Source organism: Vigna radiata, chromosome 10 (assembly GCF_000741045.1).
Source record: "Vigna radiata var. radiata cultivar VC1973A chromosome 10, Vradiata_ver6, whole genome shotgun sequence".
In the NCBI taxonomy this organism is placed as follows: Eukaryota; Viridiplantae; Streptophyta; class Magnoliopsida; order Fabales; family Fabaceae; genus Vigna; species Vigna radiata.
The window spans coordinates 4,579,003-4,596,608 of NC_028360.1; the positions used below are offsets into that span (position 1 = coordinate 4,579,003).

A 17,606-nucleotide genomic window follows, 5' to 3' on the forward strand; every position below is an offset into this window, starting at 1 on the left:
TCTGTTTTTAAATTAACGTTAAAAATCCTCCATTTTCCCTAATTATGTTCATTCAGTTTTTAAATCTATAACCTCACTTGATTCCCTTTTTAATTTTTTTAAACCATCCCATATAATATCCTCTTTTATTTCAATAAGTTTTTAAAATACTAAAAACATCCTAATCTATTTTAAATATATATAAAATATATTTTAAATTAAAATAAATATAATATATAACAATATCCAAAAATATCTTTTAAAATAATATAAACCCTTTAAATATTAATAACAAACCATTTTATCCTTTAATAAAAATAATTTACCACATTTATATACATTTCTCCTAATTATTAAAATTTCTAGAATCTCACATTCAAACTTATTACTATCACTGCAGTTCATCCATTTTAAATATTTTGAACTAAATTTATTGCCAATAACGCTATCACCTATTTTCTTATAATTGGTTTTAATATAATGTATATACCTTAATGCAACCAATTATTCAATACTTAAATTTAACTTTTTATACACAAAATAAATATATACATATATAATAATAATAATGTCTGCCATATAAATATATATTAAAACAATTACAACCAGAATGTCATAATCTTATAATTATCATAATCATATATTTTTTCCATATATAATACTAAATACTTATGTAACTATATTTAATATCAAACTTTATATGAATGTTTATTTCCATACAATAATATCTAAACATTACAATACCATCCAATATAATTATTCATTCATTCATTATTATACCCACATGTATAAGTGTGAATTTATATTATACACCCTTTTTCAACTTCTTTGGTAGCACCTCCACGTTATAAAATTAACAATCACACTAATATAATATTATATCCATTCACCCAACACATTCATTCTATAACATACTCTTTATTTTATCCCGTCTTACAAAGTTTAGGAATTTCTTTTATTGCAACAAGTCCGATTCATGCAATCTCCAAACGAAACCAAATGAATCCTAATATATCTGTGTGGAACTTTTAGATATCAACCACATATGTTGTGTCTTGAAATTCTTGCATAATAGTTTTGTTGTTTTGTACAGGAGAAGTGAAGGATGCGGGCATAAACAGGAGTCCAAGTGCATATTTGCAGAACCCTGCAAACGAGAGAGCAAGATATGCCTCCAATGTTGACACAGAAATGACTCTTTTGAGGTTTGTGGATGAAGAAAGTGGTCAAAGTATAGGAGCATTCACTTGGTTTGCAACACATGGAACTTCCATGAGCAATAAAAACAAGCTCATTACTGGCGATAACAAGGGTGTTGCAGCAAGACTTTTTGAAGATTGGTTTGCTTCTCAAAACACATCTTCAACCACCAACTCTTCAGTACCAGGTATCTTACAGTTTTGGGTTGATTTTGTTAATTGATATGTTAACAACTATTTTTAACAATTTTTTGACAATAAAACACGTGTCATCACTTTATTAATAGAGATTTCTTCCTCTTATTGTACCTGTGCCTCATCACTTTTTTTCCTTTTCCTGAACAACACTCGTCAACAAAGTGTACATGTTTACCACAACCATAGCATTCAACTTTGGACTTATCAAATTTTTTTCCTTTTGTCTTTCCACACTGTCTTCTTCCACCCTTGTTCTTTGAAGTTACAACTTTATCACCATAAGAATGACCATTATTAGAGGTATTTCCCTTACCTCCACCTTTGTGATACCTCACTTTCTCTTTTCCATTTCGTCTTTTCATGCCACTATCTATCTTGAAACTAGTTTTGACTAGCAAGGCATGGTTAATCTCTCGTTATTGATCTTCTTTAAGAAAACATTGTTCGTGTGCTTCAAGAGTTCCCTACAACTTCTCTACCTTCATTGTTAAGAGATCTTTGAATTCTTCAATAGCTATATGACTATGTAATCAAACTTTTCACTCAAGTTTCAAATCACTTTCTCCACCATTGTCTGATTCATAAAAATGTCCATTGAGTTGTTGCTTGAATTGTTACTAATGCATGATGCAGATGTTGGGCAACTAGTGAAGATGGCACAATCAATTAAGGCCACAGGAGGAAAAGACTGCAGCAAACAAGCAAGCCAAGCATCCAAGGTGAGGAAGAATGATGGATCCTTATTTGTTGCAGCATTTTGCCAATCAAATGTTGGAGATGTGTCGCCAAATGTTTTAGGAGCATTTTGCATTGACACTGGAAAGCCTTGTGATTTCAACCATTCTTCATGCAATGGCAATGACCAACTTTGTGTAGGCAGAGGACCAGGGTAATGAGTTTATCTAATCAAATAAGATCTACAAATGTTTGTTTTTCATGAAAACCAACATTTAAATAGAATTATGTTTTTCCATGAATTTACCACATCAATGTTAGACTCTGCACTTATACTTCAAATATTTCTTGCTATATTATACAACATTTTTACTAATGTAAACTTAACAGGAAAAGTTCTTATATGTAGTATTACAAATAATTAGTGTCCAATAACTCTTAAAATTTGTGATATCTATTATGTGATTGTTCCTATCCTTGTTGAAAATGTTGTGCTTATAAGTTTGCATGAGCAGGTACCCAGATGAAATATTAAGTACCAAGATCATAGGTGAAAGACAATTCAAAAGTGCTGTGGAATTGTTTCAGTCAGCTTCAGAGGAAGTGAAAGGGAAGATTGAGTACTTTCATGTGTACCTTAACTTCACAGACATTGAAGTTGAATTGGAGAGTAATAAGGTGGTTAAAACTTGTCCTGCAGCACTAGGTCCTGGTTTTGCAGCAGGCACTACAGATGGGCCAGGTGCTTTTGGGTTTCAACAAGGAGATTTAAAGGTAAGTGTCTTTATTATATATGTATATATATTAAAAATAATTCTAGGATATGTTTCAATCTAATGATCATTGGTTACTAGGTTTCTAGCAATGGTAAACAAAAGGGGGAGGGGATGTTAAAATTTTGAGAAGTTTCTTCTGGTTTAGTGGGTTACCTTCTAATGGGTAGGTTGTTAAATTAAAATAATCTCTTTGTGACAACGTATGAGAAGATGAAGACTTTAGTATCTATTGAGTAAATGTGAGTACTTTCTGTAGGTCTATAAAAGCAATTTTTGGGGTTCATTTTTATATAGTGTGAATGCGAAACATTAACAAAATTTATTTTTAGCACTTTAAGATGCTATAAAGTGCTTTTTAAATGTTAACAATTTAACATGGTATAAAGAGTTTAAATGTTCTTTGAGGGATCAGGAAAACAAAAGGAAAATTAAAAATTTCAGATAGAATAAACGTACACCAAAATTTTCCAAAAGGTCTTTAATAATTTGTTACTTTCACCTCCCATTTCTTTTAGTGAGAAGTTTCATCTATGGTTGCCTAGGGACTTACTTGAGAGCTCAAACGCTGTAGTATGTAGGGGAAGATGTTAGTTCTCAAACTCCATTGCTTCAAAAGATAATTTTAGCAAAACTCTAAAGTCAAAATGAGTAAAGAAGAGCATTTGCCATTATACAAATAACTTTACATGATGATATTTTCAAGATTCTTGAAGATTGTTACTCTCGAAACTACTAAGAAAGCTTGATATTAGGTTAATGAGCTTTGAAGGAATTGACAGAATAAAAATGCTGTTAGTTTTAAATTTGCGAAGAGAGTCTTAAGCAATTATATTGAAGGAAAGTTAATCTATTAAATACTTCACTAATCTACTTTTAAAGGTGGTAACATGTATGACATTGTTTAATCTAGAACTGAGTGATCAACTTGTGGAAAAAAAAAAAATCTTAGTTTGTCTTCCTGAATGATTTCAAAAAAAAAAAAATATCCTACCGAGAATAAGGTTTTTTACATGATAATAGTGACAAAATATAGACTCATGTGTTGTATTGAACAACTGATAATTAGATCTTTTCAGAAATTCAGATTCATATGTCTACATGGTTTCTTTGTTCTTCTTTTTCTTCCACTCGCAAATTCTAACAATTGATAGCATTTTCTAAGAACTAGACGAAACATGCATATCCAAAGTCATTATAGGCAAGGGAAAATACATAACAATAGAAGGAAAATGAGTTGTGTTCATTGAGACGGTATCATATGCAAAATATATTTAGAGGTTTTATTTGTAATTGAACTAAGTCATAGTATATTGAATGTGGGAAAGATAATAGAGAAGAACTATTCTTTAATTTCTTAAAAACTGAACTATAAAACATTTTATCCATTTGGAAGTGAGTTAATGACCTTCAAGTGAAAGATAGAAGTTTTCCAGTTGAAGAAAAGAAAAAAAAAAAAAAAAAAGGAGCAAGTTTTTGCAAGCAAGCAGACAACTCAAATTATTTCCCTTTTAAATAAGTGAGATCAGAGTTACAATAATTTAAGGTCTTTAAAATTAGTTGACAATGAATCTATAAGATAAATAATTTAAGGTCTTTAAAATTAGTTGACAATGAATCTATAAGATAGAGCAAAATAAACTTAACAAAAAATTGAAGGAGAATAAGGTTCTTGAAAATTTGCAACCAAAAAACAACTTTTGAGGTAGTGCAAAATTATGGCATGACAATTAGTTCTCTTCAATTCATTGTTATGAAGCAACCAAATTATCATAAAATTGTTTTGAATCTTGTTGAAGAACTAAAGAAGCAAAATGAACAACTTAATTGTAAAATAATTTTGCTGTGAATTCAAATGGGTAATTAAAATACTTATGTGACATATCAGATGAATTATTCTTTTTTTAAATGTAAGAATGAAAATCAAATAGTAACCATTTGATATTACCATACATAGTTAAGATTAAAACACAAGAAAGTAATATTAAGTTTTTAAAGTTACATGACACTTTTAATTGAACGTGAATACAAATAACTTATATAATTTGACTCACTTTTCAAGTACATTTAGCCAGCACTTAGAAACCTCCCCCCGTTTATTCTTGATTATTTTATTTCTTCTTTTTTTGCCAATGTGCTATTAAATAAGAACCGTTTGTTCATTCAGATTAATCCATTTTGGAAGAATTTGAGGGATTTCCTCAAAGAACCAAGTCAATATCAAGTGGACTGCCAAAACCCAAAGCCAGTTTTGCTGAGCACCGGCGAAATGTTTGATCCTTATGCTTGGGCGGTAAGACTACATGTTAGCTACTTTTGTGAACAAGGGTAACAACTATCTGCATAGTAAAGTACTGATCAAGAATATTTTGGATGTTGGTACAGCCAGCAATTCTTCCAATTCAAATCCTAAGATTGGGAAAGTTGATCATTCTTTCTGTACCAGGAGGTTTGTAATCTTTAATTGTGAAATCTGAGATTGAATAGGAAACAAAATTTGGGTTTTAATTGGCTAAAACTAGTACAACTCTTCCAAAAGTTCATTTGAGCTTATGCAACGACTTAGTTTGTTTCAGTTTTTCTTGCTATTTTTTCTTGGTAGGTAGTTAGGAAAAATGAATCCAAACAAGCTTTGCTCTTTTATATGAATACAGGCTTCAAGATGATCTGCATAATTGTTAAGTACAGAATGAAACACAAGTACACGCTCTAACTCTTGAGTATTACAGAGTTTACAACAATGGCTGGCAGAAGGCTAAGGGAGGCAGTGAAGGAGATATTAATATCTAGCAGCAATGGAGAATTCAATGACAAAACACATGTGGTTATAGCAGGACTTACAAATACTTACTCACAATACATTGCTACTTTTGAAGAATATCAGCACCAACGGTACGAGGTATGATGAATAGAGGTGGATTGAAATTCATCAAGTTACAAAAGACTTATTAGATATTATATTTGACAGGAGCAATTGAGGTGAAGGAATATCTATCTTAAATTTCATGAGTGGTAACAAGCTAACTTACTTAATCCTATATAATATCAACTTAATCAAAGTACTCTATTAACCTGGAATTATACCATAATCAGGCATAAGAAAGCAGCACATACTGTTAGCAAATCTCACTTTTTGTTTATAAAACTGATTTACTTCTATGTGTCTTATTTCATGTCAACTCAACATTACAATTTATAGGACAAATATTTGGCTTTTCATCTCGAAATGTCTCGAGTTATTACAAAACATAGCACTATAATTAATGACAATTAACACTAAAACATAACACACTAACCTCCTGGATTTTGCTCTCCTGAAACATCAGAACATTAGTGCTCATAATAACTGTCAAGTAAGCTTAGGTAACCCTAAAGGTATTTCCAAATTGTAGAAGTATAATCCTAATACTCTAACTTGAAGACCAAGATAAAATCATCTTCATAGGAGTATGAAACATGACCACTAGTAAGGAGAAATCTTCTCTATTAGGAACATGACATATGGTCACTACTATGGAGAAATCCTCTCCATTAGGAGCATTCCACATGGCAAGAGCATGTGTCTCATAAAAGAGAACAACTTGGAAACCACTCTAGCCAAGGGCTCACAAACTTCTAGAAGGTTTGCACTCCAAGCTAAGGTTTTACCCTAAATTCATGTGTCTCCTTAGGGCCCATCTCCTCTAGCCCAAAACCACCATTTTCTAAGTTTCCTCTTTCAGTTTCTGAGCTCCCTCTTCTAGTGTCGAGCTCCTCTTCCAGTAGACATCTCCTCCAAGCTATTCCATTTCCATTCATTCTCCTTGTCAATTTTAACATCTTGACTTACAATGACCTTTGTAGCTATTAGGTTACATAAATTGTAAGCTTTTGCTTTTTCATCATACCCAATAAAAATATACTTCTTACTCCTATCTTCAAGTTTGGTCCTATGTTGAACTGGAACGTGACCTTAAGCCATGTTGTCAAACATTTTAAGGTGAGTCACATTCGGCTTCTTTCTACTCTAAGCTTCCTGTGGTGTCTTCTCGTTTCACTTAGCATGTGGACACCTATTTTGTACATAAATAGCACACTATATTGCTTCTGCCTAGAACTTCTCTAGCATACTTTTACTTTAAATCAAGGTCCGAACCATATCAAGAATGGTTCGATTTTTCCTCTCGACTACACTATTTTGTTGGGGTAAATACGGAGTTGTGAAGTGTCTCTTTATGATGTGACCCTCAAAATACTTCATGAAGTCGATTGATGTGAACTAGCTTCCCCGGTCAGACCAAACAACCTCAATGTCCTTACCAATTTCATTTTCAACCATCATTTTGAACTTCTTAAACACCCCAAATATCTCATACTTTTTCCTTAAGAAATATGCTCACATCTTTCGTGAAAAGTCACCCACGAAAGAAATAAAATACCTCTTACCAGTGAAGGATTCAGGGGTAATCGGCCCACACAAGTCGGTATGGATCAATCCGAGTTGTACGTTTGCTTACTACTCAACTATGTTTGGAAACTTGGTCCTTGGATGCTTTCCAAATACACACTTCTCACGAAACCTTTTGTCAAATTCCATACTTGGAAATCCGTGCACCAATCCTTTCTTCTCCAGCTCGACCAACCCGCAAAAATGCAAATGGCCAAAGCGAAAATGTCACACCATGGCTTCATCCTTCATGTCGAGCTTCAAGCACTTCTTATGTACTATCTTCAACTCCAGTTTGTACATCCTGTTCTTTATTTCTACTCGGACAATCAAGCAGCTGAATATATATTTTAAGTATAGTACTTGGTGTTTCATCATAACTAAGTTGCCCTTCTCCATTATTTAACCCATGCTTAGTATATTGCTCTTGAGATCGGGCACATAGTAGACATCTCTAATTACTCTAACTCGGCCGTTCTTCTGCAGGTACCAGATTGTACCTCGCCCTTTTACTGCCACCTTGAAATCATCTCCAAATGATGCATGCCCGGTCACAACTTTGGAGAGCTCTTTGAACAAATTCTCATCAAGGCACGTATGATTACTCACTCCTGTATCAAGATACCAAACCGAATTGTTTGAATAGCTCAAACTCTACTTGGCTTCCAATCTCCTTGAGACCATACAACTCGGACTAAGCTCGACATCTAATCTCCCCGACATCCTCAACCTTCTTCTTCCTCAACTTCTTCAATAAGGAAGTTTGTCTCCTTCTTTCTCTTAGACTGATAGTACTTCACTAAGTGACCAGCCTTCCCATCATTATAGTACTTCTTTTCCTTCTTTGCAGCTCGTGTGCCTCAAACAAGCTCTTCAACCGAGAGCATTGACAAGTCCTTGGTCTCCTTAATGGTTCAAACGATATTCCCAAAGTCGTCTGTCAACGACGTCAAGATTTTTTCTACAACTCAGCTCTCCATTTCTATCGAGTTTATTAGCCACGGTTTCAACTCGGGTTATGTACTTGGCTATGATGTTTGTCTCATTCATCATCAACCTTTCAAACTCATCTCTAAGAGTTTGAAGTCGAACTTGGTTTACTCAATCATCCTCTTTATATGCCTTCTGCAATATCTCCCATATTTCTCATCAATATGTAGCGTTTGTTATCTTCTCAAAGTCAGACTCACCCACAGCTTGGTACAACATGTACATAGTTGTTTTGTCCTTTACTTGCGTATTTCTCAATGTAGCAACCTAGGCAACTGTTTGTTCTTCATTGTCTACAGGCTCTTGATACCCATTCTCAACTACACCCCACATGTCTTAGGAACAAAGAAGAGCCTTCATTTTGTAAAATCCAATTACCATACAGTGGAGCAAGGAGATACTATTTGCAAGGTTAATCATCTCACTATTTCTTTCTCAAACACTCAATCTTTTCATTCAGACACTTAGGCTCTCAAGCTTTGATGTCAATTTGTTAGCAAATCACACTTTTCATATATAAAACTGATTTACTTCTACGTGTTTTATTTCATGTCAACTGAACATTACAATTTATAGGACAAACATTTGGCTTTTCATCTCCAAGCCATAATGTCTCCAATTACTATAAAACACAGCACTATAGTGACCCTTAATACCAATACATAACATACTAACTTCCTGACTTTTGCTCTCCTAAAACATTAAAACATTATTGCTCATAATAACCGTCAAATAACTCCTAAATTTCAGTTTTTCCTAACATATACTACAATAGTTTTTAGGCTTTATCTTTGAGACAAACTATATCTAAATTATTGTTAATCAATAATACAATTTCAGGCTGCTTCAACACTGTATGGTCCTCACACATTGTCAGCATACATCCAAGAATTTAAGAAACTAGCACAAGCAATGGCTGAAGGACAGAACATCACTACAAAAGGTCCCTCTCCACCAGATCTCTCATCTGTACAAATAAGTCTATTACTTGGTCCGGTTGGAGACTCACCTCCTGAAGGAATCGAATTTGGTGACATAAAAGAAGACATAGCCTTTCCAGAAAGAGGCTATTTTAGGAAGGGAGATACACCAAGTGCTACATTCTGGAGTTCTAATCCAAGATATGATCTTCTGACAGAGGGCACATTTGCTGCAGTGGAGAGGCTGCAAGGGGAAAGANGGATTGCTACATATGATGATGATGATTTAAGCTTGTTTTTCAAGTGGAAAGTAGATAATAGTTCCATGCATGGATTAGCTACAATAGAATGGGAAATACCATTTGGTTCTGTTTCTGGAGTATACAGATTAAGACACTTTGGAGCAACAAGGATCACCATTACCTCCCCTATTAGTTACTTCACTGGTGCTTCAAGTGCATTTGCAGTGCAGTAAAATAGAAGCTCTGTTTTATTGAATATGTTTTCTCAAATACATAAAATCTGGGAATAAATGTTTCATGTTGCATATCATCATCAAGGACTAGGAATGCTTAACAATGTACTCATTTACCCATCCAAATCACACATCGAAGACACTTTCCTGTACTCAATAAATCAAAAGCTTTGTTGATGTCCTTAAACTCCACCTCATGAGTGACAAATTCATCCAACTGCAATTCCTATCAATATATGGGGAGAAATTTAATAGACTAGAAATGTCCCGAAAGTTTGATATTTCATTATTTTTTATTACAAATTTTACATAATTATTTCTGCTAGTCTAATACATACATACATACATACATATATATATATATATATATATATATATATATATATATATATATGCATGTATATTAATCTTGATGGGACAGACAAAGTTGTTCAAAAGTGAAATAAAAGCAATTGCATACTTTACCTTGTCCACGTAACGTTTAAGGAGAATAGGTACGTGAGACTTCGGTTTGAGACCTCCAAACAAGGATCCCATGAGACACTTCCCGTCATGAAGGACCTCATGGGAACTGAGATTTATCCTGGCTCCTGGCTTGTCCACTCCTAAAACAATTGTTTTTCCCCAACCCTGAAGTATAGATTTGTGGAGCTCATATTATTGGCAATTTCAAACCAAGGAGTCTTTTTTCATTAAGTAACATGTACCTTTCTACAAGAAGCATATGCTTCATGCACCAATGATGCCGTGCCAACACATTCGAAGCAATAATCTGCTCCCCCACCAGTCATCTCTATGATAACCTATATATAAAGTACTATATTAGAAAATTCTTTTAATCTTTTCATTTCATCACATGCAAAGAGAAAGGAATTTCAACAAAAAATAAAGATTGATGTCTGCATAAAGGTTAGACCTGGCTCACAGGATTGTCCCCACATTCTCCGGCATGGACAAAATCTGTGACTCCAAACTTTTTTCCTGATTGAAAGAGAAGAACAAACCCGTCAAATTCAGAATTCATGATTGAACAACATCGAAAGAAATCACAAAAAACATATATGATAGAAACTAAAACTGGATTGGCCATTCCAGGATTTCCCTTATCAGATTTAAAATCAATTGGTATTAACCAAAGTAGTATAAATATATATAACTCACAATTCAAAAATTGAGACTCCAAAAATTAAGAAGTCTCGTATTAATTATCTCAATATTTGATTCGGTAAATTGTTTATTCCGATAGGCTTGTTGTAGAAAGATACATGACACTAAGCCTCCTTCTCTCTTTCCGCTAAAAGTCAGCCAAACTCCTCACTTACCAACCTTTTGCCCTTCTCAATTTCAGCCTCAGTAGTCACTACAATATCCTTTGCACCCTTACATCTCTTTCTCCTTTTTTGTAGCTTAATAATTGGAGCAAGGTTAACAATAAATGGTTACTATGATGTTACTAAACAAACAGTGCATTACCAATTTCAAATTTTTCTGGATTGACGTCAACACCTATAATCTTAGTTGCTCCACAAAGTCTTGCTCCCTCTGCAACCTATGAAGCCAATGAATTGCAACAAGCATTTCAGCACAGATAACCAAAGTTACAAAGAAAAGTAAACATTGTTGAAAAAGTTCATACTGCTAATCCAATAGACCCCAGCCCAAATATGGCTACTGTAGACCCTGGTTCCACACCAGCAGTTCTCCAAGCAGCACCTACCCCTACATGTGGAATCAGGATTTTATAACATTGAATAAAACATCGGTGTGATTTGCTAATATGAGATAACTTTGTTAGATTTCAGCTTCTTGGCAAAGTTGTCCGTTAGATTTCAGCTTAAGGGTAGCTTAGTCTTTATGCTCGACATATTTATATATTTATATTTTTGTTATACCTTATCTTTACACTCGATGCTAATGCCTAATATCATAAATCCAGATTCTCTTCTTTTTTATGTCTTTCATCCTTTGTTTTATTTTTATCATGATATTTATGATTGGGAGTTGCTGTTTTATTATAAAACTACTTTTTTTTAATTTATCTTTTAATTAACTGTTTTATTTTCAAATTTAATCGTTTTTTTAATTATCTGTTTTTTAAAATTTAATTATTTTTTTAATTATAAAACTATATATAAAATAAATAAAAATTAATTACAATAAAATTAAAAAAAATGATTCATATTTAAATTTATAATTATAATAATAACAATAATAATTATAACAATTTTATTATTCCTTACTATCTAAAAATTAAATAAACCTCACATAACATAAGTATTTTCACTTGTACTTACTATAAAGAAAATTAATATTAATATACATTTAACCTTGAAGGAATTAATAAAGATTTTAAATTTCAAAACCAAAAAAAAAATAAAGAATAAAAGACTTTTTTAAAATTTACAAAAAATTAAACAAAAGGTAAAAAGCTCCCTTAATTACATATTAATATTAATTTTCATTTTAATAAACACACTAATAACTATTATATATCATGTACTCAATTATATTATCAAACTCGTACTCAATTATATTAATCACCAATAAAGTTTAAACAAAACTAACAAAATTAAATTTATTATATTAAGATGATAATATTTTCTTATTACACTAAAAATAAAATATGTGAATATTAATTTTACTAAACCCGTTATTCTCCCTTGAATAATTAATAACACTGACTAAAATGGAACTAACGATAAAGAATGTGTTTAAAATATTTGTGAGCATTTTTGAGAAGAAAACTTGTTCTTGTATAAAGTAATTGTGAAAGAAACTTGCCTGTTGAAACACCACATCCAAGAAGGCATGCCCTGTCAGGAGGAATTTCTGGATCAATCTTGATAATATTGGCAATGTCCACCACAGTGTACTCACTGAAGCTTGAAATATACAAAAAATGGCTTATGATCTCTCCATTCTTGTCAGTGAATCTAGACGTACCATGTCGAGGCATCCAGGGAGACACCTTGAAAGGGAAAATAGAACAACGGTTGCTCTTGCTTGATTTGCAATCTATGCACTCCCCACATTCTGGTAGAAAAACTGTAATAACCACATCACCTTTTCTAACTTCAGTTACATCCTTCCCTACACTTTCCACAACCCTGTAATCATATAAAAAGTTATCAAAATCAGTTTAAGCATATGCTCCTCATGAGCCTTCAATGTTTGAGTTGTTGAAAGTCTCAGATCTATTAGAGATTAGACTAATTTATAATATATAAGTAAGTGTAAATTTCAGTTTACAAATCAGTTTTATAGAATTGAATTAGGTTTAAAGTCCATTTTTAATATGGTATCAGAATTATACTTAGAGTTTATCCTAGCAAAATTTGTTGGTTGTTGGACATGTTGTTCCATCCGCTATCCGATCATTATCGGACCATCTATTAATGTCTCGTCTCAGTTAAATTAGACTTAAAATTCACCTTCATGATTATACAACAAAAGTAGAGAACGCACAAGGCAACAAATAATTTACCATGGAGAAACATATATAGTCAAAAAATACTCATCGTAAATCAGTATTCCACTAATTTTGTTGAACCATTAACATGCTTGGTAGCCACCAAAATTGACAGTAATTCTTTCCTTCATAATTATATATATTCTTGTTAGAATTTTGTAGATATGTAGGAATTCTATACATGCTGATAATATTAGAGCCGCTAGACTGATATTCATGCATTAGCCAAAAATAGGGTAATTAAATATTTTTGTAATCGTGTATCTCCTCTGATAAATTGAATGACTGTTTTCTAAACAACGAGAATCTGCTATTATTTTCTTTCTTTTTAATATACTTTCTTAACAAAATCTGTTGATTCTAATTTTGCCATCTACACATTAGGAATGACAGATAAATATGTCTTTATGGTCATTGTTCAAATTTGTTTCAATTTGAAAAGAAATATCTACATGTGTTACAGTATTACAGGTAGCAAAGCGGGTTACGATTAGGTCGACCCATTAATCCATCTTGTCTAGCTTACCAAATTGGTAGGTCAAAAGTACATCAATACAAATTAGTTTGTTAATCCACTTTTTTAAGTAAAAAATAATTCAATATAGATATACAATAATATTGTAATTTAAATCAGTAATAATTTTAAATTAAATTTTAAATATTAATTATAATAAAATAATTTAACATGTAAATGTAATAATTATTTTAATTTAGTATTAATTAATCAATAAAATATTATAAAATATTTGTATAATTAAATATACTTTTAATATTTATATATTTAAACAAATTTTAAAAAGTATGCTTCCTTTTAACATTAAAGTATTGACAATATCACATTTTCTTTAATATGATTTTGTTTGTTTTATTTGGTAAAAAGTAATTTAATTAATATGTGAAACAATATAAATGTAGATAAAATATATCCATTATTTGATAAACATTTAATATATATTTAATACCTATTAAATATGATGAAAATAAAGATAAATGTTTACTTTAAATAGAATCACATTATACAAATAATACTTATCTTACATGTCAATATTATAACCTAATATTATATTTAAACCACTTCTTAAATATATTTAAAATCTACCAACAACTACTGCTATTCAAAATCTTTTACTGTGCTGATTTAGTTAGCTTTTTTAAGAAGTAATTATTTATTTTATTTTTAGTAACATGTTTTTCAAGAAAATAATTATTTCCCAGAAATAATCTATTACTGAACACCTATATAAAGCTCAAGTAGTTTATTTCAATGCAAAAATTTACGAATATTGAATCTTCAGGAGAATAAGATAAACTTTCAGTAAATAAAACCATTAAAAAATTAACAAAACTACAGAAACTTACCCAGTTGCCTCATGACCCAGAATCCTTGGAAAAATGGCAGGAGGAACCTTCAAAAGAAAACAAAATGTACAAAACAAAAATCATATAGTTTGGAGCTGCAATGTCTGATCTGCTTAGACATGTTAAAACGAGTTTCTTCTTAAGCACTTTTAAGAGATAAAAATATAAAAAAAAAAAAATTAAATAAATTAATTTATGTATAAGTTATTTATAGAACCTCTTTCATATAGTTTATTTAAATATTTTTTAAACCTTTTCATGAATTAATCTTAATTAATGGAGAGGCTCATTTATTTATTTATTTTTATTTTGGACACTGATATTTTAACACCATTTTTTGACACTATTTTGACACTGCACACGTGTCAAGATGTGATTGGACCAAAGTTTGTTTTTTAATTTGAAATCGTCCAACCACATTTTGACACTATGGTGTCAAAAAATGGTGTTAAAATTTTATTTTCCTTTTATTTTCTAGAAGTTTTTATGGGTGGAATCACAAAGTTTTATAAAAAATGATATTTTGATATCAATTTTTTGACACCATTTTGACACTGTCAAAATGTGATTGGATGATTTCTAATTTTAAAAAAAACTTTAATTTTTTTTTTCAAATATGCCCTTATCTCAGCTTTTTTTAATTTGAAATTATCCAACCACGTTTTGACACGTGTGCAGTGTCAAAATAGTGTCAAAAATTAGTGTCGAAATATCATTTTCCAAGTTTTATATAGTGTTTGGATGAAAATTTATAGAGAACTATTCACTCTTATAAAATCTTTTGGAATATTTTAACAGAAAATAGGTGATTTGGATAAATTTAAAATAAATTAAAATATTAAAATTTTATGAAAATAGAATTTTTATTTTCAGTTAAAAGAAAGAATTTCAAAAGTTCTATACTTATTTCTTTTTTATTTATGTTTTTTCTTTTCATATTTTCTCATCACTCCATATTAACTAAGATATTATTAGATTAATCTTATAAAAATCATTGTTAAATTATAATATCGAATCATTTATGATTAAAATATCATCGATTTAATTTCACTGTAATCAGATATCATCATCAGTTATGATTAAAAGATCATCAACTTAATTTTATTGTAACATAATCCAAATTAGTCCAAAATAATTTAAAAAAAGATCATTTTTAACGTAAGTTAAAAAACAGATCGGATAAAAAGTAACATTATGAAGATTCAAATTATTAAATGTTATTTAATAATAATTAAGATATTTTATTGAAACAAAAATTTAAAATGTAATATATTCAAATAAAACAATTAAAATTGATAAAATAAACAACCTGGAGGTTCCGAAAAGTGACGTCACTGTGGCAGAGAGAGGAACAGATAACACGAATCCGCACCTCACTGGACATTGGTGGCGCCACAGTTATCTCTTCAATCACCAATGGCTCACGAGCGTTTCTAGCAACGGCAGCTACGATTTCGCAACGAAAAGAAATTCAGAAAACGCTGTGATGATAATCAAACCTCAATCGAAGAGTTTGTGAGAAGTAAACATTAAGAAATCGACGGATGATGACATACCTTTGCATCGTATTGGTTTTCCTTCGGTTGTTGAAGCATTGTTGTTATCTTCCATAGCCAACTGTGGAAATAGGAACGGTGGTTTGGGAAGAAGATGAATACGCACCTCTTATAGAGACACCAAGATCCTCTCACGTGCTCCGTTACACATTTAATGGAAAGCCGTAAATGACAGAAAAAAAGTGGTAGATAGCTTGTATAGTTTTTCTTTCTTCTTAGATGATATTGCCACGCCATCTAAAACTTTTGAAAAAACATAAATCCAACTTGTACCTTTCCTCACAATTATGAAGCATAGATAGACATAGGTTTAGAAATTTGAGTGGTTGGAAATTGAATTTCTACGTGTGAAATAAATATATTAAAAAGTGAGAAGTTGCTTTCTCCACCACCTTAAGTCAAGTGCTCTTTGCATCATTTTTAGATTTTTTTTTAATTATTAAACTACTTTTTTTATTTTAACCTTTTACTTCTTTTTTTTTATGAAAAATTTAATCTTTACTTCTCAATTTTACTTTTACAACTCCAGAGTCCCACACTTCCCTCCCTTAACTCTCACTTTCTCTTTTTCTTCATAATATCCGTTTTCACTTATAATTTTTGAAAAATGATACTTTGACAACTGATTTTGACAAATTTTTGACACCAATCACGTGTCAGTCTCTTATTCGCCCATATGGATTTAAATTTGAAAAACCAAAATGACGTGGAAATAAAGGTTTAGAGTTTTGTTTTCGTGGATTCATTTATTTTGGTTTGAAAAAATGGAACCTTTTTTGGACAAGAGCATTACATGGAGAACCTCCTCCCATCCACAACAGTCCCTCCCACCCAGAANNGTCCCGTGAGGAACTGGCCGGTCATCGGAGGATCGTCGATGACCGTAGTGTCTACCGCCGTGCCGCTGCTGACCGTAGTGTCCGCCGCCGTTCCGTCATTTGGAAGCGCCAACGACGCAGAAACCACCATTAATGATGGTTTTTGAAGCTTGTCGTAGTTCCTTTTTGTAATTTTTTCTTCTTGTTCGGTGGGTTTAAGTTGTTTCTTAATTTGTTAGAGCATTTAGGATTATTGTGTTATTTGGGTGTTTATCGTGGTACCGTTAAATGTGATTTGAAGTTTTGTTGATTATTTTGTGATTGATGTGGTTTTTGGGTGAAAAGTTTGAANTTTTTGAGTTTGTGGTTGTTATTGAGTTATTTTGACTTATGTTTTTTGTGGTTGATGTAGTTTTTTGATGGAAAGTTTATTTTTCGGGTTTGTGGCTCCTTTCTGTAATTTGTTGTTTATTATATTTTTNTCTAATTTTGCTCTTTGATGTACTTCATGTTCTTTTCAATATTGTTTAGTTTAATTGTTATTTCTGGTATAGGTAATATTGGTTTTTGAAATATATACATGTGTGAATATTGTTTTCTTTTTTATTTCTTAGGTAATGAAATTTTATAGAGATTTTGGTTGTTACCATTTTGATTAAATTGGATGCCAAAATTTTATCAAGAAGCTTGTAAAATATAATAATTAACAGAGTAAAATTGATTAGATAATATAAATGTTTTGTGGTACCCAAGAGAAACAAGGATCCAT

At 31.3% G+C, this 17,606-nt stretch overlaps 2 protein-coding genes across 2 annotated transcripts; one reads left to right on the top strand and one right to left on the bottom strand.

Moving 5' to 3' along the window:
* Positions 1-777: 777 nt before the first annotated feature.
* Positions 778-9,656, top strand: LOC106775030 (neutral ceramidase 2). The gene is made up of 7 exons (XM_022787022.1): positions 778-1,366; positions 2,010-2,265; positions 2,567-2,825; positions 4,992-5,117; positions 5,210-5,273; positions 5,554-5,723; positions 9,081-9,656. The coding sequence occupies exons 1-7, from the start codon at positions 1,171-1,173 to the stop codon at positions 9,633-9,635; spliced, it is 1,626 nt and encodes a 541-aa protein (XP_022642743.1). The 5' UTR covers positions 778-1,170; the 3' UTR covers positions 9,636-9,656.
* LOC106775031 (alcohol dehydrogenase-like 7) lies at positions 9,628-16,259 on the bottom strand. Its single transcript, XM_014662059.2, has 10 exons — positions 16,020-16,259; positions 15,773-15,909; positions 14,464-14,510; positions 12,417-12,742; positions 11,272-11,354; positions 11,109-11,184; positions 10,552-10,616; positions 10,343-10,438; positions 10,101-10,265; positions 9,628-9,861 (listed from the first exon to the last, which is right to left on the bottom strand). Exons 1-10 carry the CDS (start codon positions 16,072-16,074, stop codon positions 9,745-9,747), a joined length of 1,167 nt encoding a protein of 388 aa, XP_014517545.1. The 5' UTR covers positions 16,075-16,259; the 3' UTR covers positions 9,628-9,744.
* Positions 16,260-17,606: the final 1,347 nt, after the last annotated feature.